Source organism: Papaver somniferum, chromosome 9 (genome assembly GCF_003573695.1).
Source record: "Papaver somniferum cultivar HN1 chromosome 9, ASM357369v1, whole genome shotgun sequence".
NCBI lineage: Eukaryota > Viridiplantae > Streptophyta > Magnoliopsida > Ranunculales > Papaveraceae > Papaver > Papaver somniferum.
The window spans coordinates 69,018,943-69,043,828 of record NC_039366.1 but is presented as its reverse complement, the minus strand read 5'-3'; the positions used below and the strand labels follow the sequence as shown (position 1 = coordinate 69,043,828).

Here is a 24,886-nt window from a genome sequence, read left to right as displayed (position 1 = left end):
TGAAAATGGGAGAAAATTATTAACGCAATGATTTTATTTTCTCTCCCCAACTCTCCCCCTTCTTTATGCACCCATCAACCTATTTATACTCAACAGGCTCCCAAAATCTCAAAGATATCTTCATTAATCGCCCTTATTTCTTTCCTTCTCTCGCTGCCGTTATGAGAATATTTTTTTTTCCTTTTAACAGAGATGCACTTGATTTTTTTTGCTCTGTCACGATGTTTTCTCCGACCTCTATACTACACACGCATTGATTCCACGTGAAACATGTTGTTGCCACACACAGTCTTTCCTACAATACAACAGTCAATACGACGAGAAAGTTTCCACCCTCTGTTGCATGGAATTTTCACGTTTCTTTCCTTTTACAAGAATCTGACTCTTCTAACAACCCTGTTTGACTGAAACAGGTGTAACCAAGTCCAAAACAACAATAATCCCGACAAAATCTCTCCAACAATCCTTGCAAAACTCGGTGAAATTCTGCTCTTACCACCGGTGATTATCCATCCCAGTTCTTTCGATAATAATGACCATACCAAGCCTGTTTAGTGTTAACAGGTCCAAACAAGCTGAATCTGGTGGTTGAATCTTCCTAAACATCCTCCAAATACAAAACAAGGATAATCGGGTTTAAAAGATAAACTTTCACTCTTTTGCTTGCACACGATTTCCAGCCAAAATTAGATGATTCTAAAGCTCATAACACGCTTGTTAATCTCCGTCAAGTCATCTCATGCAAATACAGCCATTGTGTCTCGCTAAATCATCCAAAAATCTCGAACAATAATTCTTCCTGTGACTGCAACAGATTCCCGCCAAAACAGATTTTTTGAAATGTTGAAGATGAAGTGCCCTTATCCAAAACAGCGCTGCCTTTAACAGTTGGATGGAAATAGTAAAAAGGGTTCCTCTTATCCAGAAGTGGGTGCCCCTTAGTAATTGTGGTGCCCCTTAACCAATAGTAAGAGTCCGAATAACACGTGTCCTCCGGGTGCCAAAATCAACTTTTCGAGCCGAAAATTCCAAAAATGTTTATTTCCCAAAAATACTTACAAACACACAAAAAACCATAATTAGTAAAATATCGAACACTAACAATACAGAACATTGAGAATAAAATAGACACATAAATGCGTCTATCAGTAGTCTTCCATCCGAGGGTTCCAAAACCCAAAGTTCTTCCCATTAAAAGCTTTAACCCTTGCTACCGTACTTTTGTCATTATGACCCATAACCTCCCCTCCATTTTTTTTTGAAACGTAACCCTCTGATACCAGTTCTCATGATAAATTCTAAAAGAAAGTGGTGCATACAATTCTTTAAAATACTAATAGACCGAGTAATAAACATGATTAATGTTATGATGAATAAGAAGTAAACCAAACACAAAAAACAATATATAATAAACGAGAAAACTAAATCAAACTCACAAGACACAAGATTTATAGTGGTTCAGCAATATACACAATGTGTATATATCGTCTACGTCCATTTTAAGTTGTACCCACTCAATTCCACTATGAAGAAACCATTACAACGCAGAACAACTTGGTGTGAATCCCAACGAATACTTGGTTACACTGCAATAATTATCCGAGATTATTACTTTGTCTCTTTTTCCTCACCTACTTGCACAACAAACCAATAGATTTTACCCAAAATCTATTGCAAGAATTCTCCCTTCTTCTCTCTACAATTGTATTTCACTTTTAATCATTCCTTAAACTCTCTACAAGCCTTAAAACCTATTTATATAGGTTATATAAGCTTGGCTTCCAAGAATATTAACAGGTTAGGAAACCCTTTTCTAAAGCACAACTAATTAAGCAGGAAATAAAAATGCCATCCAGTTCGCAAACTTATTCGTAAAAATCTTGCAAGAACATCTCCTTTAGTGCCGGTTTGGAAAACGGCAAATTCAGTTGGTAAACAACTTGTAACAAAAGTGTCCTGAAAAGTCTCTTTTTATGCCGGTTTGCGAACTATCAAATTCAGTTCGTGGAGAATTATTAAGTCTCCGGTATTTTAACAACATGTTCGGAAAGAACTTCCGAGATGCCACAGACAACCCACCAGCTCTTCGTATTTCAGAGGTAGAAGATTATGCTACTCTTCTCACTGTTATTGGTGACAACCCACCAGCTCGGGATGGACTGCCAGGCACGAGAAGATGGAAACTAAACACTTCGGGGTTCTTTACAGTTAAGTCACTCTATGCTAAACTGGTTAGTGAATTTGGTGTTGAAATTTTTTCTTATCAGTTTATTTGGAAGTCTTCGATATCTCCTAAAATTAGTATCTTAATGTGGTGTTTAATTCATGATAAGCTGAATACCATAGATGTACTACTACACAAAAGTATGAATCTGTATAACTCTTGTGCCTTATATGGAATTGGTATTGAGTCGCAAAACCACTTATTTCTCCATTGTAAGATTGCATACAAAATGTGGTCTAGTATGATCTCTGGTACAAATTGGGTGTGGGTTATGTCTGGTTCTATGAAGATCTTGGCAGAGATATGGAAACAACATATATTCTCTAGTTTTGGTAACTACATATGGGATTTGATTCCGGCAACAATTGTTAATACGATTTGGCGAGAATGAAATTGTAGACACTTCGAAACTCAATATCTTTTCAAGACAGATGATGACTTGGTTCACGAAACTAAAACATCAGTCCTAACTTGGGCAGCAGCAGGAGGACATTGTGTTCACTTAAACTTTTCAAGTTCTGTACTTAATTCTTGGGATTTAATCTTCATGTAATTTCTATCCTGCTTTTATTTTCTTTCATCCTACCTTTGGTAGAAACCTTGTACATTCTTCTTTTCCTTAATTCATCTTCTCTTTTTATCAAAAAAAAAAAAGATGCCACATACATACTGGTTCCGAAATTTTGGTCCGATAAATTTTACAAGGGATATTCTCTTAGTCGTCAAATCGATTAAAGTATATACCGTTCGTCACTGGTTACCGCCGCTACTGATATGCTACCATTTCTATAGTTTCTTTAACTAGAAACTTTCTATTTCTGAAGGCAAAATTTGAGTATTTTCGTGTTTTCATTTCATGACATGTGATTGAAGGCACCTTCAAAACCTTCTATTATGAATGAAACAATGTTTCAGCGAACATTTACAAAAAAAAAGTATATATGAACTAATATAAAATGCACATATACATATGTCAAATACTAAATAAGTGGGAAAATGACCGAACTTCCCTGGGTTTCTTTAATTGAGACGAGGGTGTAAATTTTTTACGATCCGCGAGTTATAACCCCAAAGGTGTCACTATGCATCCACAAAAAACTCATCAAAACAAAAATAACACAAAAACCCCATAAAAAAAAGTGACACAAAGCCCCCAAAGAATTTGATGAAGCCAATTTTGGTTTCATCATAAAATTTGATGAAACCAGATTTGAAATTTAGGTTTTTTGTATCAATTTTTAAAAATTTGGGGGTTTTGTATCAATTTTGTTTAAGATGGAGTTTTAATGGATCCCAACATTTGAATGGGGTTTTTATACCACAAGTTTGGTCACCTTGGATTTTTATAACTAGTTCTGAATTTTTTAAACAAAATTAGTTCTCGGTCTCGAAAACAACAAGCGCTATTTTGCTCAAAAGTACATCACAAACATATATTACTATGGAATTACCTAGTCATTCAAATATGAGACGTGTATCATGGAATTAATCTGGCTAAGAGTAATCAAGATTGATTGTTTAATCTAATTTAAAAGTTGAACCTGTTATTCATTTCCAAAATTTAAAAAATGGTGTTGTTTCACTATACTTATACAAGCTTTGGCGGGTGTAAATTGTGAGCACAAATTTGTACAGAACATTTGATATATATGTTTACAGGTATGGAATTTGGAAACAAGGATTGAAAAGTTGATCCGAGATTTCATTGTCTTGTCTCGCTCCTGACGGAGACGGACCCAAATGCGAAATTGACTACATTGGTATGGAGGTATTATATTGAAGGACCAAACATTTATAGCCGGTGTCTTTATTCCACATGAATTGTGTAATATCGAGAAGTTTTGTTTCAATAAAAACAGAATTTATTTCCGGATGTTCGGTTATATCTTAATGGTGGGTTTGGATGTAGAATTTAAAAGGTGGAATTTATAGGTCCAGGAGATTTGGTAGAATTACGTTTCCCTTCGTACGTTTGGTTACCCGAATCTTTGGAATCACGTTTCATATGGGAACCAGTTTTCCAGCAAATCCTCCATATGGAATCCGACCCCTCCCTCTAAGATTTGCTGAGAAACTTATCAAGAGATTTATGGACCCACTTTTTTAAAACTCTAACTCCCATATATATGCAATTTTAAGATTTGAGGATAATGTCGAATAGTATAAAGACTTTAAAATAAAAGAGTTATATGAATCCCAGAATTTGTGATCCCAGGGAATTATAAATTCCTGAAAATGATGAATTCTGCAAACAAACCCACCATAAATTTATTTGTCCCAATTAGATTTTAAAAACACTACCCAATGAACCAAGTCAATGTACCGGCGGAGCGTTTGCATCATCTTGTATGTCTTCTTGTTCCGTTAGGTCTCTCATGATGCACAAAATTCTTCACCGCCTAATTCTTTTTTAATCTTGAGTAGTTGAAATGTGTGCTAGTTTGGACGAACACTCGTTTCTTCTACAACTATAATGTCATCGCTTGTGTTCGTAAAATAATGTCTATCGAAATATGGATATATACTTGAATAAATTTGGTGCGAAAATGACCGAACTTCCTTTTGAGGTTTCTTTAATGCGAGAGGACGGTGCAAATTTTCTAAAAAAGAACTTTAAAGTTATAATTTGGTCCCTAGTTTAGGTTTACCCTAAAATTACTACCAACAACCTCCATGACTTTGGTCAATGATAATTGAATAGTCTTGTCCTCCTTATAGAAACCATCTTCTATATTCTATCAGCAGACCGCAGTTGCTAAATTTCTTTCTTCCCTCGAATATTTCTTAATTTAATACTACAAGGTTTCATTGGCTTCTATTTTTGGTTCACTTTCATATATATTAATCTATCGATCATCTTTCTCAATTATTTCTTGAAATCATTCATCTCTATAAACCTTGTTTTTGTCAACAATGACTTTTTTCCTCTGCTGTTATGCAGATGATCAGGTTATTGAACCGACCCAGATTGATAAGACTGGGAACATGTTTACTACACCTCTTATTTCCATTAGTAATAATTTTGTATTAAATACGAAGAATCTTCCTACTGTGAAGCGTCCGAAATCACCTGAGAAGAAGAAAGTTCAAACCCAATTTTATTATTTAGCTCTTCCTGCTCCGAGCAAGACTGTCGATGTACCGGAGGATTCAGTTGTCCATATAGATGCAGAAGATGCTGATAATTCCTTAGCCGCAGTGGAGTATGTTGAAGATTTGTACAAAGTTTACAAAAGCGCCGAGAGTTCGAGTCGAGTTCGTGGTTGTGGACACACGAACTACGCGGGGTCCGAATGCCCGCAATCAATTGTTAAAGTCTAAAGAGATTACGATGATGATACCCGGATGTGGGTTCATTGGCTCAAAACCCACGGGTTTATCATGGCCTCCTCCAACTTCCCCATGCGTAGCGATTATGCATGGGGTACAAATATAAAAGGAAAACAACATATATAAGCAAATGCATGCGGAACTAAATAAATGCAAAGTGCTGAAATGTAAATAAGACCAAGGTTTACGTGGTTCAGCACTAAGGCCTACGTCCACGGGGTTTGTTGTTCTGCTATATTATTCACGGTTACACGAATAGTTTGAATGACTTGGGGTTTACATATTTCTCTCCACTATGGGATTCCTTACCTTTGCTATTCTCTCTCTCTCTCTCTCTCTCTCTCTCTCTCTCTCTCTCTCTCCTCTGATGTTTTTTCGATCCCCCTCCCCCTTTGTGGAGATTGGGTATTTATAAGGTAGGAATGTGGGACCCATCTCTGAAGACCGTTGGAACCTTATCTTCTAGTGTCTTGTGTCCATCACGCAGAGGTATGCGTTTCCCCCTAGATCCCGCGGAGGCATCTTCGCTCGTTCCACAGGTCGGTCGACACGTGCACTGCTCAGAGTGTTTAATGCGGATGGTTGAGGGGTCTGCTCGTGTCAGACAAGTGTCTTCTGCCCCTGTCAGTCCGTGTCAGCTGACTTTCTCCCCACCGTTGATCTTAGCTCCTCTTTTGGGGATGAGATAAAGCAACTCCTAGGGGTTTATTTGGTGCTTCGCGACGCATCGTGTTTTGATGTCTTGGCTTGCATGCTTTCCACGTACCTTTCTGTATCCACGTGTCCGATAGTGAGATATATGTGTACACAATTTGCCCCTTTTCTTCAGGCTTAACTGACTAAGGGGTGCCTTGAAGAAAAACTATCGTCGCATATCCTTCTCACTCCTAATAACTTCTCCTAGATACTTGGGCACGTCTTTTATTCGTGCATTAACTACTTATGTAACGGGCACGTTTTCCTATTTCTCCCTTAATTTCCTCTTTTCTTTCGGGTATTTTAAGGATGGAGAGGAAATTTAATTTCATTCTTCCTAAACACTCTCTCAGTTCATTCTTCCTTTAAGTTTCCTACCTGCCTTCATTAAACCTGTGACCTTAAATTCTTTGTCAGTCTTCATTGCACCTGTGATCTTATCTTCTGTCAGTCTTTATTGCACCTGGGATCTTCCCCTGTTCGTTTCTTCTACTTGCTGTTTTTTGCCGGTGAGTTTTTCTTTTCTTGATTTCACTGTTTTATGCCGTGTTGAATTGTGAATTTTCTGCTATTTGTTGTTCCTTGTTTGTGATGAAGAACTCTTTCTGATGCTTGCATACTAGTTTGCCCATGTTCTTCATCTTAAATTAAGGCAGCCATTACTTCGAGGGTGGAGTATTGAGATTGTATCCTAATTTTAGGGTTTCTTTGTTGTCGTGGTTGTATTGCTATGAATGTGTTTTTTGATTTTTGGTTATTGTGTGTAACCTGTTCTTGATTTTATTCTTTCCGCAGCCATGTCTGACCGTCCACGGCCTACCTATGAGACTCCTGATTCTAGGTTGTCGAGATCTCCTCAGCGTCGAGAGTCTCAGGATGATGTTCGTCGGAGTCGAGTGTCTTCCGGAGCGAGAGCCTCGTCTTCTCGGGAAGAGATTCCTCCAATAATTCCGTCTGGCTCACGGAGAATATTTAATCAGTCAATGGTGCGTCCTCGTGAAGAGACTCGGAGTACGCAGGCTCCTCCCCGCACTGTTGCTTTTGACGTTCCTCCTTTACGTTCGTTAGTGCCCGAGCATCATCCACGGTCTTCTCCAACTTTGAAAGGGAAGAATACAAAGGGCGTAGCTCCTGCGGCTGGATCTTCAAAGAATCCCCCCGTGAAGAGAAAAGCGTCTGAAGCGTTTGTTAGTTCATCCGGTCCCGCCGAGGAGGAAGAGGCTGCTCCCTTGATACGCAGTGTTTCTGTGAGCAGGAGAAAAGTAACCTTCAAGCATATCGATCTTGAAATATTCAAGGAGAAACATGAGCTCCAAGCCTTCGGGGTTCGTTTTTATGCCCCCGAGGATGATATTACGTATGAGCTGATCTCTAAGTACGAATTCGATGAATTTCACTTGTTAACGACGGTTGGGGCCTTCGAGGCTGGTCTGATGCTGCCGTTGTACAAATCGGGTGATTCCTTCTATTACGACGTGCTTGCTAGTCGTGAGGGTTCTTCCACAAATACTCATAGCCGTTCCGTATCCCAATTATCGGGGAATTATCTCCGCGCTCTGAAGGAATGCTATCTGCGGAGTAAGGGGGAAACGTCGATGACTTGCTACGTCCCCAATCCCTTGGAGAAGGAATGGTACACTCCTGAGAATTTTAATAACTCCTTCGGTGATTACGTCAATAGCAGGAATCGCAAGCCGTGGAGTGTCAGCCTTCGGAATCTTCCTGCTCCTCGAGGCGAGATTCGTCTGTTAAATGAGGTCAACGATGCCAAGCTGAAGTATGTTCCTGGCACGGAGGCGTCCAATCGTCGGAAACTCTTCCCCGCGCGAGAAAGGATCAAGCGTGATCATGACTACGAGTGGCACGCCACTGTCATTGAGATAGTAGGTCCGTGGGCTTATGGTTGGATTCCCGGTTCCCGCGGATGGCGGCCAACCGAGAATAGTAAGCCGCGCGAATCTCCTCCCGCTCGCTATGGAGATTTCTGCCCCTGGCGTCTGAACTTTGCGGGCATGAATTTTCCTTATGCCCTGGATGTCGTAGAGGGAGACGAGGAGGATGGTTCCGGTGCTATACTCCCCTCGAAGAATGTCTCAGCTGCTCAGGTACGCAGATTCTAGTTGTGTTTCGTTTTTATAACTTCCATCAGACGGGAAGAATAATTCCTTTGTGGTGTCGGTTTCAGGTATTGAAGAAGACAAAGATTAGGCCGAAGCAGTCTTCTACTATGGTGGTGGGTGAGGTTGAGGTCCAAGAAGAAGTTACTAGTCCTGTGAACGAAGAGTTTGCCGAGGACGAGATTACAGATGGGGAGGAACGTACTGGTACCTCCCCTATCAATGCCGAAGAAGAGGTCTTTGCTGGTCCCACCGGTGATGGAGGAAGGAACAAGGGTGTAGTGGCGGATGATGTTGTCATCGAGGATGTTTCCGTCCCTGCGGGTGATGTTATGGATACCCTCCCTACTTCTCAAGAATTTTCTTTCGATCGGATGTATTCCACGGGAGAGTTCTTTGACGAAGCCCTCGATTTTCCCGAGGACTTCTCTTTACTTTCCCCTAATGACAATTGGGATGTTCTTGGTGGTGATGGTAATGGTGATGCTGCTGTAGAAGGTGTTGGTGCGGAGGAGCCTGCTGTGCATGTAGGCGTGGGAGAACATGCCAACGTTCGTGCTGAGGGGGTCGATGCGGTCAAAGGAAAATCTGTTGTGGACGCGCCCGCCGATAGTCTTCCCCAGTCGCCAATGTCTGAGGGTGAGGATGCCATCATGAGTTGGTTCAAGGAGAAGAATCTTCTGTTTGTCTCTCATCCTGCTCCTGTGGTTGTTGGGGAAAAGGAATCAACCGCGTATACCCGTCGTATGATGGAGATGTCTTCGAAGGCGCAGGTGTCTGAAGCCTGGGGAACAAGGTTGACCGTTCCCGAAGCTACCCTCGTGCCGGAGCCTCCTACTTCTGTTGCCGATATGATGGCTGTTGCCGACGGGTATCAATATGGCTTCCCGCAACAGCGCGTGCTGGAGGTAAATTTTCGTACATTCTTGTTCGTGAGAATAGGACGCTTTGGTTGAATAATGTTTTGTCATTTTGATGTGTAGATGATGAGGAGCGAGCATTGCAACCACGTGCTATATCAGTTCTTTAAAGAAAAATCTCTGAAGCTCGAGGCTAAGCTTCGTCATCGGGAAAAGGAATTATCTGCGGCGGAGGTGGAAATAGAAGAGCTGAAGAAAAGCCTTAAGGAAAAAGAAAGACTGGGTGAAGCAGAGGCTGATCTTCGTTCAGAACTTATTGCAGTGCGCGCTGAGTTAGAGCAAACTCGTAGCCAAGTTTCCACTTTCACAGGTTTGGTTCTTTTCCTTCGTCGTTTATCATCATTCTTTTCTCTTAGTTGTTCTGTCTGAGTCTCCCCACCCTATGTCCAGTGGGTGGCATCCCCGAGCTGGTATGGCTTCGAAACGAAAGAGCTCGGCAAAAATCTCGTATTAGAGATTTGGTTGAGAAGATTAAGAGTGAGGCTAGGAAATGGGATGCTCGGGCTGAAGTATGGCGCGCGCGGCATGTTCAGATGGTCGACATGCAAAATCTGTACAACCATGATCGTGCTTTATTTAATGGCACACTGCTGTGGACCAGTGATAATCTGCGGGAATCCCGCGAGCGTACTTCCTTGTTGGAATCTAGGATTCAGCTATTGGAAGAAGAATTACAGACGGCGCGGTCCATTCCTCTTTCGGGGGTCCAAGATAATATGCTTGGTCTTGCCAGGGAACGAGATGATGCTCGTGCTGAAGTCTATGCTCTCAGCAATGCTCTTTCCGCGTCTCGTGCCGATGTAGCCCGTCTTGCTGAGTCTGAGAGGAATCTTGAAGTGTGCATGTATAGACTCAGCAAAGGGGTCTCAGAGATAAATAAAGAGGTCGACCACCTTCGTCATATGGACTCGATGAAGCAGGTAGAGTTAGATGCCTGTCAATTTACTCTCACCAACCTTCAACTAGACTATAAGAAATTATCCGCGGAATATGATCATCTTGATGAAGCGCGAGATGCGGTTGTTAATGAATATGAAGAGGCTTCGGCTTGTGTCGAAGGTATAATCCCAATTCATCGAGTGTGATCTTGTTTGTTTTCTACTCTAACTCCGTGGTGTTGTCTTTTTCAGGGCTCGAGGAACGGCTTCGCGTCACAAATGAAGAACTTGAAAAGGCTCAATCTTCCTTAGCACAGCAAAGGAACAAACCAATCACTTCAAGAATTTAGCAGCCACCCGCGAGGAGGCCGTTGGTGCTGCTTCCAGAGAAGTGAACCGGCTATCCTCGTTATTATCCCAAGCCCAACAGCGGACAACAGTTATTAAACATAAGGCTCGTTGTCAATTGGCTGAGGAGACGAACAGGATGCTGGAGAGGATTGAGCTTGGCCTAAGGAATGAACATGGTCTCGTGAAGAACTACCCTCGTCGTCCCGTTCCTGCTGCATTGCCCAGCTCCTCGGGCCCCTCTTCTGGTGGGAGCGTCCCATCAAGTCTGCGGAAGAATCCGGATGACGGGACCGCCACCTAGGTAGAGATGGCAGCGTTCTGTAGGGTCCGTGGCATAATTGTGCTTTTTGTAACGATGTAAAAGGAATGTTTTTTGATTGTGTATCCTTGGCCTTGGCCGTTCACTTCTTGTAATCACCCTTTATGAAATGAATTCTCTTCTTGATAGACCTACAATGTTTTTGTATTTTAAGTTTGTGAAAAATCAAAACAAAAGTTAAGTGTTTTTGAGTGCGATACGAAAGGAAGGTACCTCCGTCATCGTCTTGAGACCTGTCACCCCGCTGGCAAATCCTGGGCCAGAGGATTCCCAGACGGTGGGGGCCTGGGAAACGTTTTAGGATATGGGGCGTAAAATATGTACGCACCCATTCCGTCGACCCGTTGCCTTAAGATTGGTTGGGTATCTCTTTCTGCTGGGTGCCTTCCCCCTGGTCCTACACTTATGGACACTGATGGGGGAGCCCTGAGAGATTGTAGATTAAATACTTTCCCCAATATTGTAGGTAGATTCCTCAGACTTGATAATTTGAAAGCTTGTTTAATTGATAAGTTGAGGTTTGCAATTCCTCTTCCAGAGATAGAAACATGTTGGGCGGGGAGGCTCCTTTCTTCTTCTGGTATATTCCCAGCAGATTCAAATCTGCGTTGCTTCTATGGGAAGTATGGTTTGAGCCATTTAGCATTCCAAGGATGCCGGAGAACCTCACCTTTTAGATTACGGAGGTAGTAAGAACCATTACCCGCGATGTCGTGGATCATAAACGGTCCTCCCCATGTAGGTGCTAACTTTCCCCATTTCTTTTCTTGCTGATATCGTGGGATTGTTCTCAACACATACTGTCCCTCTACAAAATTTCGTAGCTTTACCTTTTTGTTGTACTCCCTTGCTAGTCTTCGTTGATAATTTTCCATCTTTTGCAATGCTACTTCCCTCCTTCCCTCCAAATCGTCCAACCTTTCTAACATCATATCTGTTGTTAGGTTTTTCTCCCAGGCTTCAGTCTTCGTGGTTGGCATGAGGATTTCTGTAGGTATGACTGCTTCAGCTCCATAAGTAAGAAGAAACGGGGATTCTCCGGTAGCGGACCTTCGTGTTGTCCTGTATGCCCACAAGACATTGTGCAGTTGTTCGCACCATCTTCCCTTATGCTCGTCTAATTGTTTTTTGAGTATAAGGGCGAGGGTCTTGTTGGTAGCTTCCGCTTGTCCGTTGCTTTGAGGGTATAAGGGAGTGGACTTGTTCTTTCTTATTTTAAAGGTGTCGAAGAGCATGTCTATATTTTTCCCTGTAATTGCTTGCCGTTATCAGACACAATTTCAGCAGGTATACCAAATCTGCAAATGATGTTCTGGAATATGAAAGTGAACACATCCGCGTCTCTGATCCTGGCCAAGGCCTTAGCCTCCACCCATTTACTGAAGTAGTCCGTGGCTACTATCAAAAATCGTCTCTTCCTGGATCCTTCGATGAAAGGCCCGACGATGTCTACTCCCCATTTTGCAAATGGCCACGGGCTATCGACAGAGTTTAGCAATGTTGCCGGCGCGTGGATTTTTTTCGCGAAGCGCTGGCATTCTTCGCATCGTCGGGACATCCTCGCAGCATCTTGTATCATGGTCGGCCAGTAATATCCTTGCGTTTTTGCCTTGTCAGCTAGTGATCTCATACCGCTATGATTCCCTGCGTCACCATAATGGATATCCTTTAGAATTCGATGCCCTTCTTTTCGGGATAAGCAGCGTAGTAATGGTCCGAGGAAATATTTTCTATATAGGACCCCGTCCCGAAGATCGTATCTTCCCACTTTGGAGAGCGTCTTTCTAGCTTGCTTCCGATCCGCAGGTAGGCTTCCTTTGTCGAGGAAAGCATGTATTGTCACCCTCCAGTCATCTTCATTGCTGAAATCTTCGTCTTGATTTGCTTTTGACAAGATGTCTTCTTCATCAAAGTCGTTATGGATGTCTTCTCCTACTTGGTCTTCAATATCTTCTTCCATCGTATCTTGATTGGTAGCGAAGGAGAATTGAGATGCAATCGAAGGCTCGTATACCCTTGCTATTTTAATACCTTCGGCATTTTTATCCCTCAACATGGATGATATGTATGCTAGGGCATCCGCATGCCTGAGGTCCCTTCTGCATAAGTGCCGGAACTTAATGTTCGGGATTTGTGAAGCCAATGTTTGGACCAATGCCATGTAAGCTGAAAGGGTGTCGTCGTACACATTATATTCGAGCGCGATTTGCCGTATGACCAGCTGCGAATCACTTGTCAGCCTTACATCGGTTACCCCCATCTCTATTATTATACGTAGGGCATGTATGACAGCTTCGTATTCAACAATGTTATTGGTATGCTCTTTGAATTCCAATCTAAGTGCCTGTATGATTCTTTCTCCAGTTGGGGTGATGATGACAATACCTATTCCTGCCCCTTCCTTATTTTTAGATCCGTCGACGAAGACTTCCCATTGTCTATGACTCGCAGGTTCGAGGATATCCATTGGATCCTTGATTGCTTCTTCGGTTTCTGGTATTCCCTTGATCTCTTCGTCGTTGTCTAGAGGGAGGTCTGCTAAGAAATCTGCCAGAACTTGGGACTTCTGAGAATGCTGAATTTCATGAATGATGTTGAATTGGTCCAGATGGGTGTTCCATTTGGCTATTCGGCCCACTTTTCCTGTGCTTTTGAGGACTGCTTCCAATGGTGCTCTGCATGGTACCCTGACGAAGTGAGTTAGGAAGTAGGTTCTTAGTTTTTGGGTAGCCCATACCAGTGCGAGGATGAGTTGTTCAATCTTAGTATAATTTCTTTCCGCGGGATTGAGTGTCTTGCTGACGTAATAGATGGGCTGTTCTATCTTTGTATTGGTTTTGACTAATACCGCGCTGACTGCGTCCTCCGTTGCTGCTATGTACAGTGCCAAAACTTCATCAGGGTCAGGTTTCTGCAGGATAGGGATCGAAGCTAGATGTTCTTTGATCTTTTGGAATGCTTCCTCGCAATCGGCGGTCCATTCGAACCTGCTTCCTTTCTTAAGAATATTGAAGAAATGTTTGCACTTGTCCGAAGATCGTGCAATAAATCTGCCCAACGCTGCTATGGACCCATTGATCTTCTGCACTTCCTTTAGATTCTTTGGTGACGGCATCTCTACTATGGCTTGAATCTTAGCTGGGTCTACCTCGATGCCCCTTTTCGTCACCAGATAACCGAGGAACTTCCCTGAGGTGACACCGAAAGTACATTTCTCCGGATTTACTTTCATGTGATGTTGTCTCATTGCATTGAAAATATTCCTCAGGTCCTGGTGGTGATTTTCACGCAGCTTGCTTTTGACGAGCATGTCGTCCACGTAGACTTCTAGGGTTCCTCCAATCCATGGTTTGAAGATAGCATCGACCATCCTTTGGTATGTTGCCCCTGCGTTTCGGAGCCCGAAAGGCATTCTGGTATAGCAATAAAGGCCATGTGGTGTATAGAATGCTGTGTGTTGCTGATCTTCTTCTGCCAGGGCTACTTGGTTGTAGCCAGAGTATCCGTCCATAAACGACAGTTCCTCGTACCCTTCAACTGCTTCAACCAGTTGATCTATGCTCGGCAGGGGATAGCTGTCCTTTGGACACGCCTTGTTGAGGTTAGTAAAGTCGATGCATATTCTAACCCCTCCATTTTTCTTAGGAACAATGACCATGTTGGATATCCAGGTAGGATACTTGACTTCCTTGATAAATCCTGCGTCTAGTAGCTTCCGAAGTTCTGTTTCTACCGCCTCATGATATTCTGGAGCCACTTTTCGTATTTTCTGCCTGAACGGGGGTGTGCCCTGTTTGATGCGTAGTTCATGTTGGATTACTTTTGGGTCGATCCCTGGCATATCTCCTAACTTCCAGGCGAACACATCCGCATATTCCTTGAGTAATTTGGTTAAGGAATGTTCTCTCCCTTCGCCCATGATGGTCCCGATTTTGACCCTCTTTGGGTCTTCTTCCGTTCCTATGTTGATTTCCTTAGTGGGTTCCACGGGTGTGAACATAGGCCTTGGGTTTCCGAGGACTGGGGCGCTCTTTAATTGCTATTTGGCGTGTTTCTGCTCTTTGTTGATTGTTGAGGTACTTGTTTCCGAGCCTCGGACATTACCCTGTATCATCAAGCCTTTTCCTGTGGTTTCCTTAAGGAATAGTTCTACGGCTTTCTCTTGCGTGGTTTCTTGATTTCTTACTCTTTGGATTTTTCGCTGTTCTTCTTGCTCGTTGTTGATATGATCCTGAGTGGCCTGGCATTCTCGTGTAGCGATTCGATCTCCCTTGATCTCCATAATTCCCTCAGGTGTTGGAAATCTTAGGTACTGGTGGTATGTTGCCGCCACTCCTTTGAGCTTGTGTACCCACTGTCGTCCAATAATGGCGTTGTAGGGGGAAGGGGTATCCACCACACTGAATCGGGTATCCAGTTTCATGGGCCCTGCGTTAACCTGTAACACAATGTCTCCCAAGGGCTTCGTGGCCGCTCCATTGAATCCGTAGATGGTGTGATAAGAGGTCATCAACTGTTCATCATGGAGCTTCATCCGTTTGAATGCGTCATAGAATAGGACATTCACAGAGCTTCCCCCGTCTATGAGGATTTTTTTGAGGTTACACCCCGCTATTGGTAATGTCAGGACCAAGGGATCGTTATGGTCTTCCATATCTTCTTCGATATCCTCGGCATCGAAGATGACGGGTAATTCCATCCATTTTTCATGTTCGTCCACTGTTATCCCATCAACCTTATATAACTCGCAGCGATCTTCGAATTGCTTCCGTAACCTTTTTCCAATCTGTGCTGTGAGCGAGGGTCCTATGGCTGCGGAACACGAGATGGTGTTGATTGTTCGGTTTTCTTCCGGAAGTTGGACTGGCTTGGTTCGTTTGGATTTGTCCTCGGTAACCTCCTTCCGTATGTAATGTTTGAGCTCTCCCGCATCAATTAATTTTTGAATCATTATTTTAAGGTTCTTGCATTTTTCGGTCTGGTGTCCGTTGAAACAGTGATACTCACAGTAATCTTTAGACTTTTCGGATCTTGGGGGCTGCTTTCCCTTAGACCATGGCCATTCTAAGTTTTCCCTCCCTTTGATCTCCCGCAGGATACGAGCATAGCTAGCGTTGAGTTTCGTGTAAACTTGGTCTTCGAATTTTCGGTCGCCTGTTCTTCGTTCATCCCTCCGTTCCTTTCTATCTTCGTGAGGTCTCTCATCTGAGGAACCCCTTTTGGCCCCATTGGTTTGTTCTGCTGAATTGGTGCGGTGAGACCTCTGCGGATATGCCCTCGGGTTTTCCCGTTGAATTTCTTCAAGTCGAGCGTGCTTCTCGATAATTATTCGGAGATCGCCTTCTGTCTTGGGCACGCTCCCGTGAATTTCAACAAATAGGGGACTCATTCGGTCCAAGCCCCACTTATAGCAATTGATGCTCACCACTGGGTCCACGCTTCCTATGGCTTGGCAGATCCTATGCCATCTGTTTGTGTATTCTCTCGTGGTTTCCTTGTAGCCTATTGCTAGTGAGAAAAGCTTATCCATCCCAGTGTTTACAGTCTTGTTGTACATGTATGTTCTTAAGAATTTCTCTGCCAGTTGGTCGTATGAGTGTATGGAGTTTGGTGGCAGATTATCAAACCATGATAACGCCGATCCCTTCAAACTTGACGGGAAGTATCTACAGAGTACGGCGTCGTTCTGTCCCCATCTTGCTAGGACGCGGTTGTAGTACCGAACATGTGCAGCAGGGTCGCTGGACCCATCATAGCATTCGAACGTCGGGACAGGGCATTTCAGGGGAATAGGGGTGTTGGCCAAGCGATGCGTCAGGGGCGTGGAGTTAGCTTCTCTCATAACCTCTTCTAACCTTCCCCCTCCTTGTTTATTTTTCAATTGCCTGATCTCTGCCATCATCTCATCTCGCAGTTCCTCCATTGCGCGTTGGTGTTCTAAGTTCTTCAGATCATTTCCGTTTGATTCTCCATCGTCATAGTCCGGGTCGGATATGCTATGTCTCCTTGTTGCGTCTTCATTAGTCGCTAGGACGACTCTGCAGTCTTGGTTTGGCTCTGGTGCTTTGGAGCTTGCTTCATCAAGTTGTTGGTTGGTCTTTGTGCTTAGAGCAATCCGCTCCTTTAAATCTTGATTTTCTCTGGCCAAAAGTGCTACAGCTTCTGCGTAAACCTGTTGGTTCCTTCTCAGTTCCTCGAGCTCAGCCATTAGCTGGTGTGATTGGTTGGACCCCTGATTGGGAGTCCCCGCACGTGCCGCTACAGCCGTGGCGCCACCCTCCTCCATGGTCTGTACCAAAGGTGGCAGGGGTTCAACTTCTGTTGCTGGTGTTTCCAAATTGGAGTGAGCGCCCCTTTGCGGTGCCCGAGCCGTCGGTATGGTTTGGTTCTGGTTATTTGTTAGCGGCATTCCAAAGGTTAGCAGATGCGCGGGTTGGAATGTTCTGGATTCATCCACCCTTTCCCTTGGTTGGTTAAGTTGACTCATGGCGAAGGTATTGCTAGCCTCCGCGGCCTTCGGGACTACCGCGGCTTCCCCGTATTTTATCGTTGCTGCTCTGAGAGCCGCCATTTCAACTGAATTAGCGTTCATGGGTGAAGTGATTTCAGTTGTATCCTGCCTTCGATTGGTCATTTTAGTTTTATCTCCTTTCTGCTTGCTTCGGGTGATGATCGGGGTTGTCCGGGGTGTTTCTTTTGACAAAGCTTTGGATTTTCCTGCTTCCTGCGTCTTCTCCATCACGTGCCTTTTTGTTGACGAAATCTAGCGTAAACTCGCCTTCTTTACTCACAACACGTTCTCTCTGTATAAATTTATTCAAACAGAAACGGGAATATCCGCGTGAAGCGGGTTAGTTGTCGAAATACAATTTTTCAAAAGCGGGTTTATTAAAGGCGATCTTTAGTATATATAAAAAAAACTATGAAAACTGTAAATCCGACGGATTAGGACAATAACCCATGCTTGGAACACTAACTCTTATCGAAGGCAAAAGGTGGGTTTTTGAATATAATACTGTTGACGAATGATCTATACAGTCAGAGCTGATAAAATCGGAGCAATCGTATGCCAAATTAGAATGAAATCACAGGACAAGATAAATCTTTTACCGGGACGAAGTCCCTGTTTCTAGCGCCAAATTGTGGACACACGAACTACGCGGGGTCCGAATGCCCGCAATCAATTGTTAAAGTCTAAAGAGATTACGATGATGATACCCGGATGTGGGTTCATTGGCTCAAAACCCACGGGTTTATCATGGCCTCCTCCAACTTCCCCATGCGTAGCGATTATGCATGGGGTACAAATATAAAAGGAAAACAACATATATAAGCAAATGCATGCGGAACTAAATAAATGCAAAGTGCTGAAATGTAAATAAGACCAAGGTTTACGTGGTTCAGCACTAAGGCCTACGTCCACGGGGTTTGTTGTTCTGCTATATTATTCACGGTTACACGAATAGTTTGAATGACTTGGGGTTTACATATTTCTCTCCACTATGGGATTCCTTACCTTTGCTATTCTCTCTCTCTCTCTCTCTCTCTCCTCTGATGTTTTTTCGATCCCCCTCCCCCTTTGTGGAGATTGGGTATTTATAAGGTAGGAATGTGGGACCCATCTCTGAAGACCGTTGGAACCTTATCTTCTAGTGTCTTGTGTCCATCACGCAGAGGTCTGCGTTTCCCCCTAGATCCCGCGGAGGCATCTTCGCTCGTTCCACAGGTCGGTCGACACGTGCACTGCTCAGAGTGTTTAATGCGGGTGGTTGAGGGGTCTGCTCGTGTCAGACAAGTGTCTTCTGCCCCTGTCAGTCCGTGTCAGCTGACTTTCTCCCCACCGTTGATCTTAGCTCCTCTTCTGGGGATGAGATAAAGCAACTCCTAGGGGTTTATTTGGTGCTTCGCGACGCATCGTGTTTTGATGTCTTGGCTTGCATGCTTTCCACGTACCTTTCTGTATCCACGTGTCCGATAGTGAGATATATGTGTACACAGTGGTTATATGGACTTGCAAAAGGAGATTAATGAGCGTATGAGGATGAATCTGGTGGATGGGTTGATTAAAGTGCAAGACCGTTTTCAACTTTTGCCAGAAAATTTATATCTTACTATCCACATTGTCGACCGATACCTTGCGATAAATCGAGTTGTGAGAAAGAAGGAGTTGAACTTAATTGGGATTACTGCTATGCTTATAGCAAGTAAGTATGAAGAAAATGCGGCAATAAAAGTTGATAAATTGGGTGGAACTTATAAGAGAAAGCAGATATTGGCCATGGAGAGATCAATTTTGGGAAAACTTGAATGGACTTTAACTGTCCCTACTGCATACCATTTCCTTGTTCGATTTATCAAGGCTTCTCTAGCAGATCAGGAGATGGAGAACATGGTGTTTTTCTTGGCGGAATTGGGTTTAATGCAATATGCAATGATAGAATACAGCCAGTCGATGTTGGAAGCATCTGCTGTCTATGCAGCACAATGCACACTGAAGAAAACTCCTCAATGGAGTAAAACGCTTGAGCATTACACTGGATTTTCCGAATGTCAGCTTATCGAATGTGCAAAGCTATTGGTGAGCTTCCACTCAGAGGCACCTGAACATGAGCTTCGAGCGGTTTATAATAGATACTCGACTTGTACACATAACATTGTAGCTCTACAACCACCTGCACAACAACTTTTGATTGATTGATCTAGAGAAAGGCAAGCTTGTCTTCAGTCTGTTTGTATGTCTTGTTTTACCGTAAACTAGTCAATCTTAAACTGTACTAAAATGTAATAAGGTCTATATCCTACTTTATGTGTTTTAATTTTGATCTTCTTTCCCAGACAATTATATCAGATCATATCAATATTCACAATAACACTAAAGCTGAAACAATTTTTTACCAATCACCAATTTTTATATCCCCATGCGCGATGAGAATATTCCAATGCCATCCTAATCGCATCACCACCTAATTGGAATATTCCTCGTGCGAATCGATCATCAGCAAGAATTTCATAAAATAAGGGAATTTCTGGATTATACAAGGGAATTGGAAGATTACTCAGAAGTTGTCCTATTGAAACAATAATCCTTTGATTACTCCATTGTTCAGAATTGATCAGATCAAGATTAAGTTTGGATGAATAATCAGATGATGAAGGAAGAGAAAGTGAATAGCCCCTTGCATTAAACTCTTCCTTCAGTCTATTGAATTCCGCCTCCATCTTTTTACCAGCTGGAGCCATTGCAGAACGGGAATGAAAGAGTAGTAGAGAAGACGAAATAAGAAAGAAATAAGTAAAGGAAGAAAGGAAAAGACGAAGGAAGATATATAGGGAAAAGCCAGTCACGTTTTTCGAGATTTTATCTCATTAATGCGAAGAATGAATGGATACAAACAGATGGTTATGAGGACGTGTCAGATAACGGGTGGTCAAGAGACACGCGTAAATAAAGAAAAGCAGAAATTTTGGAAGTATGTGGGCAAGATAGAATATGAAAAGATGCATAAGTGCGATGAAGATTTCTCATATCGCTCACTTTATAGAGTAAACGAAATGAGAAGAGGCAAAATGTAGGAGTGGAATATCGCACATATTAATAAATATGCGAAATAAAGGTTATCTAACGTAGACGAAGACTATCGCACATGGCAAAGTTGAGATGACGTATTTAATGACGTCAGCAAGGTCACGAGTTGCGAAAGGGCTAGACAAGGACATGTCCGGAACAGTCGTTCGTGTACCTTGTTTGCAAACGACTGGACAAATCCAAAGTCTGGAACTCTTGTTCGCGTACTCAGTTTGCGAACATAGTGGTCAAGTTCTAAAATCGGCAAGTATGTATTTTCATACTCATGAACGCAGGTTCGTTTGCGAACTAAAGTCCCTGGAACTTTAATGTATTAAGGAATGTAAACTAGTTTTACAAACCGTGGCATTATGTTCATGAATTGTCTCTTGTATAAGTATTTTGTACAATTACAAGCCAAACCATTTTGTTTAAAATGGTTTATATATATATTTCTATGGAATAATGAAAATTTGAACAACTCTTTTGAAACACTTTTAGATTCTTTTGATTATCTATTATTATTGATTGATCATCATATATTATCTAAAAGTTTAGGATGAATAAGGGTAAGTTATAAGTGTGAACACGGCTAACTTCGGTTAACTATTATTGAGCCAACAGAGTATACACGCTTGGGTACGGTTCATCCATATATAAATATATGTATATTTCATTTGTATGTATCGAGATAATACCATCTAACAATGGAGATTGATTGCTTAATTACTAAGCAGGGACTTAGCTTGAATCTTAAATCAGGAGTTCATCTAATAGTGAATATTGAATGCTTTGTTACTAAGCTAGATTAGCTTTCATTGTAAGCTACCCTGATTTGAAAGACTATATAAGGGAGTACTCTATCATCTGGGAAACCTAATCTCGACACTTCGGTGTATCCTAGTTGCAAACTAGAGTCGTTTCTCCTTTAACCTAGGTTTTCTAAAACCAGTTAACGACTTGAAGACTTCATTTGGGATCCGTGAAGCCAGATCCAACTGTTTTCTCTATAGTTGCGTATTCTGATCTTACTTGTTCTATCATATTGAGCAATTAATCGATTCATGATTTGAGGTGATAAACTCAGATGACTGAGACAATTTGTTTAGTTGGTTACAATTAATTGAATTACGCAGAGGAGGAGCATTGCTCTCACTGATTAGTAAATCAATATTGACCTCATAACTTGATTGAGCTTGTCAAGAGATTCTTTTTCTTTCTGGAGGTATAACTCAACATCAAGAGATAATATTTCAAGTTTCTTTTCAAGCCCTGAAAACACTTTAAGGGATTCCAAACTTGGTGGAGGTTTAGATAGGAATTCTTCTACATATTTTACTAAATCAGTCATCGAAGAGAATTCTGAAATTCCTGGATCTGGTGGTGTATTTATTGAGATAGAATTCATGTCCATAGAGTCAGATTGATTACAAACACAGACTTATGAGGTCTTGGAAAAGCGGGGATCTAACAACCACACCCAATATTTCGCTTAGAAATCTGTATGGACTAACTCCAATATACTTTCAAGAGAATCAAATAGACAGTCAGACTCAATCTTAATAAAAGTATATCAAAGAGTTAATATCTCTATCTCTCAATTCAATCTGCAATCATCAAATATAAATCTGCGAGCCCGATTGAATATAACAGATATAACTTGAACGGTACCAAAGACTAACGTTCAAGGATCAATCAATTTCAATCACAACCAAAGGTTGGATTTACCAATTGATCGATTCAAAGCACAACCTGTGATATTTAAATTATATAACAAAATATAATGTAGAAAATAAATAACACAGACACCAGAAGTTTTGTTAACGAGGAAACCGCAAATGCAGAAAAACCACGAGACCTAGTCCAGATTGAACACACACTGTATTAAGCCGCTACAGACACTAGCCTACTACAAACTAACTTCGGTATGGACTGTAATTGAACCCCAATCAATTTAACACTGATCCAAGGTACAATTGCGCTCCTTATGTCTTTGATCCCAGCAGGATACTACGCACTTGATTTCATTAGTTGATCTCACCCACAACTAAGAGTTGCTATGACCTAAAGTCGGAGACTTAACAAATCTGTCTCACACAGAAAAGTCAACATGAATAGATAAATATGTCTCCCACAGAAATACCTATGAGTTTTTTTTCCGTCTTTTGATAAATCGAGGTGAACAGGAACCAATTGATATACTGGACTTATATTCCCGAAGAACAACCTAGAAATATCAGTCACCTCACAATAATCTTAATCGACTAGCGAAACAAGATATTGTGGAATCACAAACGATGAGACGAATGTGTTTGTGACTACTTTTATATCTTTCCTATCCGAAATATAAATATCAAGCCAATCTTACAATTGCACTCAATTATGACAGAACGAGCAAGATCAGATCATGGAACTACAAAGAAAATAGTTGGGTCTGGCTTCACAATCCTAATGAATTCTTTAAGTCGTTAACCTACAGGGTCTCGAGAAAAACCTAAGGTTAAAGGAGAATCGACTCTATCTTACACAACTAGTATCACATATGAGGTGTGTGGATTAGGTTACCCAGTTGCTAGAGTTCTCCTTTATATAGTCTCTAAATCAGGGTTTGCAATCTAAGTTACCATGGTAACAAAGTATTCAATATTCACCGTTAGATGAAAACCTGATTAGTTTCAAGGTAATATCTTTCAACCGTTAGATCGAATGTTAGATTGTTATACACAAATGAAATATACTTCATTTAGGTTTGAGTAACCGTACTTAAACGTGTACACTTAGTTGGTTCAATAGTAGTTAACCAATGGTTAGCCATATGAGCACTTTCATATCAACCTTATTAATTGATAGACGCATTTATGTGTCTAATATATCCCAATTGTACATTGTGTTAGTACCCATTTTTGTACTTATTATGGTGTTTTATTTATTTGTCGGTGTTTTTGGAAAAATAAGGTTTTGCGGCAAAATTGGTTAAAAATGTGGCGTTTGGAGCTCCGTTGACAGTATACCGGAAGTAGCCCAGAAGTACCCCGGAGGAACCCCGGAAAAGTCCGAAAACATCCAAGAAAAATTACTAAAGGCACCCAAGATTTGGTTATTTCCACCCCAAGAATTTTATTTCAACCCCACTTGCTATTCGCACCCCATCAGAGGATAGGGGGCATTCCTTCTCAAAATTCAAAAATGGATTTTTGGCGGGAAGACTTGTTACAACACTGGCAGATTTGGTGATCGAATTTTGGACGTGATTTTTGGAGATTCAATTGCTGTATTTGCTACTAATGGGCTATAATTGAGTAAACAAGTCTGTTACGATCGATTGGACCCAACCAATTGGGCTGGAATGACCGGAAGAATGGATCAAAGTCCAACCAGGACACGTACTCTCTGTTTAACTTTCAAAGCTATTTTCAAGAGATTCTGGGAGAGTTTTGCGTTGAAGTAAACTATACTTGGTCATGTTCAATTCTTGATAAGAGTTTGGTGGCAAATTTATAGCTAACAAACGCGTACAGGGAGATCACAAGAGAGATATTTTCTCAACAGCGCAGAGAAGGGAGAAAAAAGAAGAAGTCGGATCCACTCGAGATTTTTGGGGGCTTGATAGCTATATAAGTGTTGGTTCGAGTCATAAGAAGGGTTGGAAACCCTTAGGAGAGAGTTTAGAGTCGAGGAGAGCCGAGGAGAAGCGAGTACAGAGAGTTACAGTGCTGCTGCTGCTGTTCGAGGATGAAGAAGAAGAGGAAGAACAGACCTGCTAAGGCAGTCGTTCTTCGACAGTCTTAAAACCAGAAACATGTGTCGTAGTTCAACAGCGTTAGATATATATCGTTTATAAACGGCAGTACTCATCTTTGTAACAGTGACGCTGTAACGTTTATACAGCGTTGCAAACTTCTCTTTATCACCATATTCATCAATAAAAACACCTATTAAGCAATTTTGAGCAAGTTTTTGATATGAGGAGCTAAACCCCTTAGCCAAGGCGACGGAGGAAGCCATTGGTCCTTATTTATGGTATAATTCTAACTTTATTATTTATTTGCAATATTATTACATGATTATTTGCATGGAATTTTTATTGGAAAATTGATTTTTATTGAATAATTGTGATTCATTTTGATGGAGCATGCTTAGTTTAAGACTCTTGATGTTTCATGCTTGGTGTTTACATTTATTACTTCAAAAATCTACAAAAGGCATAATATTAGAATCACTCTAAAAGAAAAATTGCATGAATATTAATTATTAGAATTTATCAAATAATGGGTCAATGGTGGAATCCAAGTCTTGGTGTTTTTCCCTAAAGTTTTCAAACAAAATTTATTTGCCTGTTTAAATTTAAATCTAAAAAATTATTTCCTTCACAAGTCTGAAAAGAACCCAGTTTTTACCACAACTACAACATCATTTGAAAATCCATCAAATTTTTGGCGCCGCCGACGCGGATTTGTGCTTAGGTAGCATTTTTTTTTTTTTTTAG

The 24,886-nt window shown here is 41.7% G+C and overlaps 1 protein-coding gene across 1 annotated transcript; it reads left to right on the top strand.

The window, feature by feature from the left end:
* Positions 1-2,039: 2,039 nt before the first annotated feature.
* LOC113312094 (G2/mitotic-specific cyclin S13-7-like) lies at positions 2,040-19,533 on the top strand. The gene is made up of 4 exons (XM_026560855.1): positions 2,040-2,231; positions 2,334-2,556; positions 5,166-5,486; positions 18,818-19,533. The coding sequence occupies exons 1-4, from the start codon at positions 2,040-2,042 to the stop codon at positions 19,531-19,533; spliced, it is 1,452 nt and encodes a 483-aa protein (XP_026416640.1).
* Positions 19,534-24,886: the final 5,353 nt, after the last annotated feature.

What these genes read in the sequence shown, in the direction of transcription:
- LOC113312094 (XM_026560855.1), top strand. Translation starts at nt 2,040, where the DNA reads ATGTTCGGAAAGAACTTCCGAGATGCCACAGACAACCCACCAGCTCTT. An exon ending in AGTCACTCTATGCTAAACTG is followed by an intron (nt 2,232 to 2,333) that starts GTTAGTGAATTT and finishes ATTCATGATAAG; the next exon opens with CTGAATACCATAGATGTACT. An exon ending in GAGTTCGAGTCGAGTTCGTG is followed by an intron (nt 5,487 to 18,817) that starts GTTGTGGACACA and finishes TCCGATAGTGAG; the next exon opens with ATATATGTGTACACAGTGGT.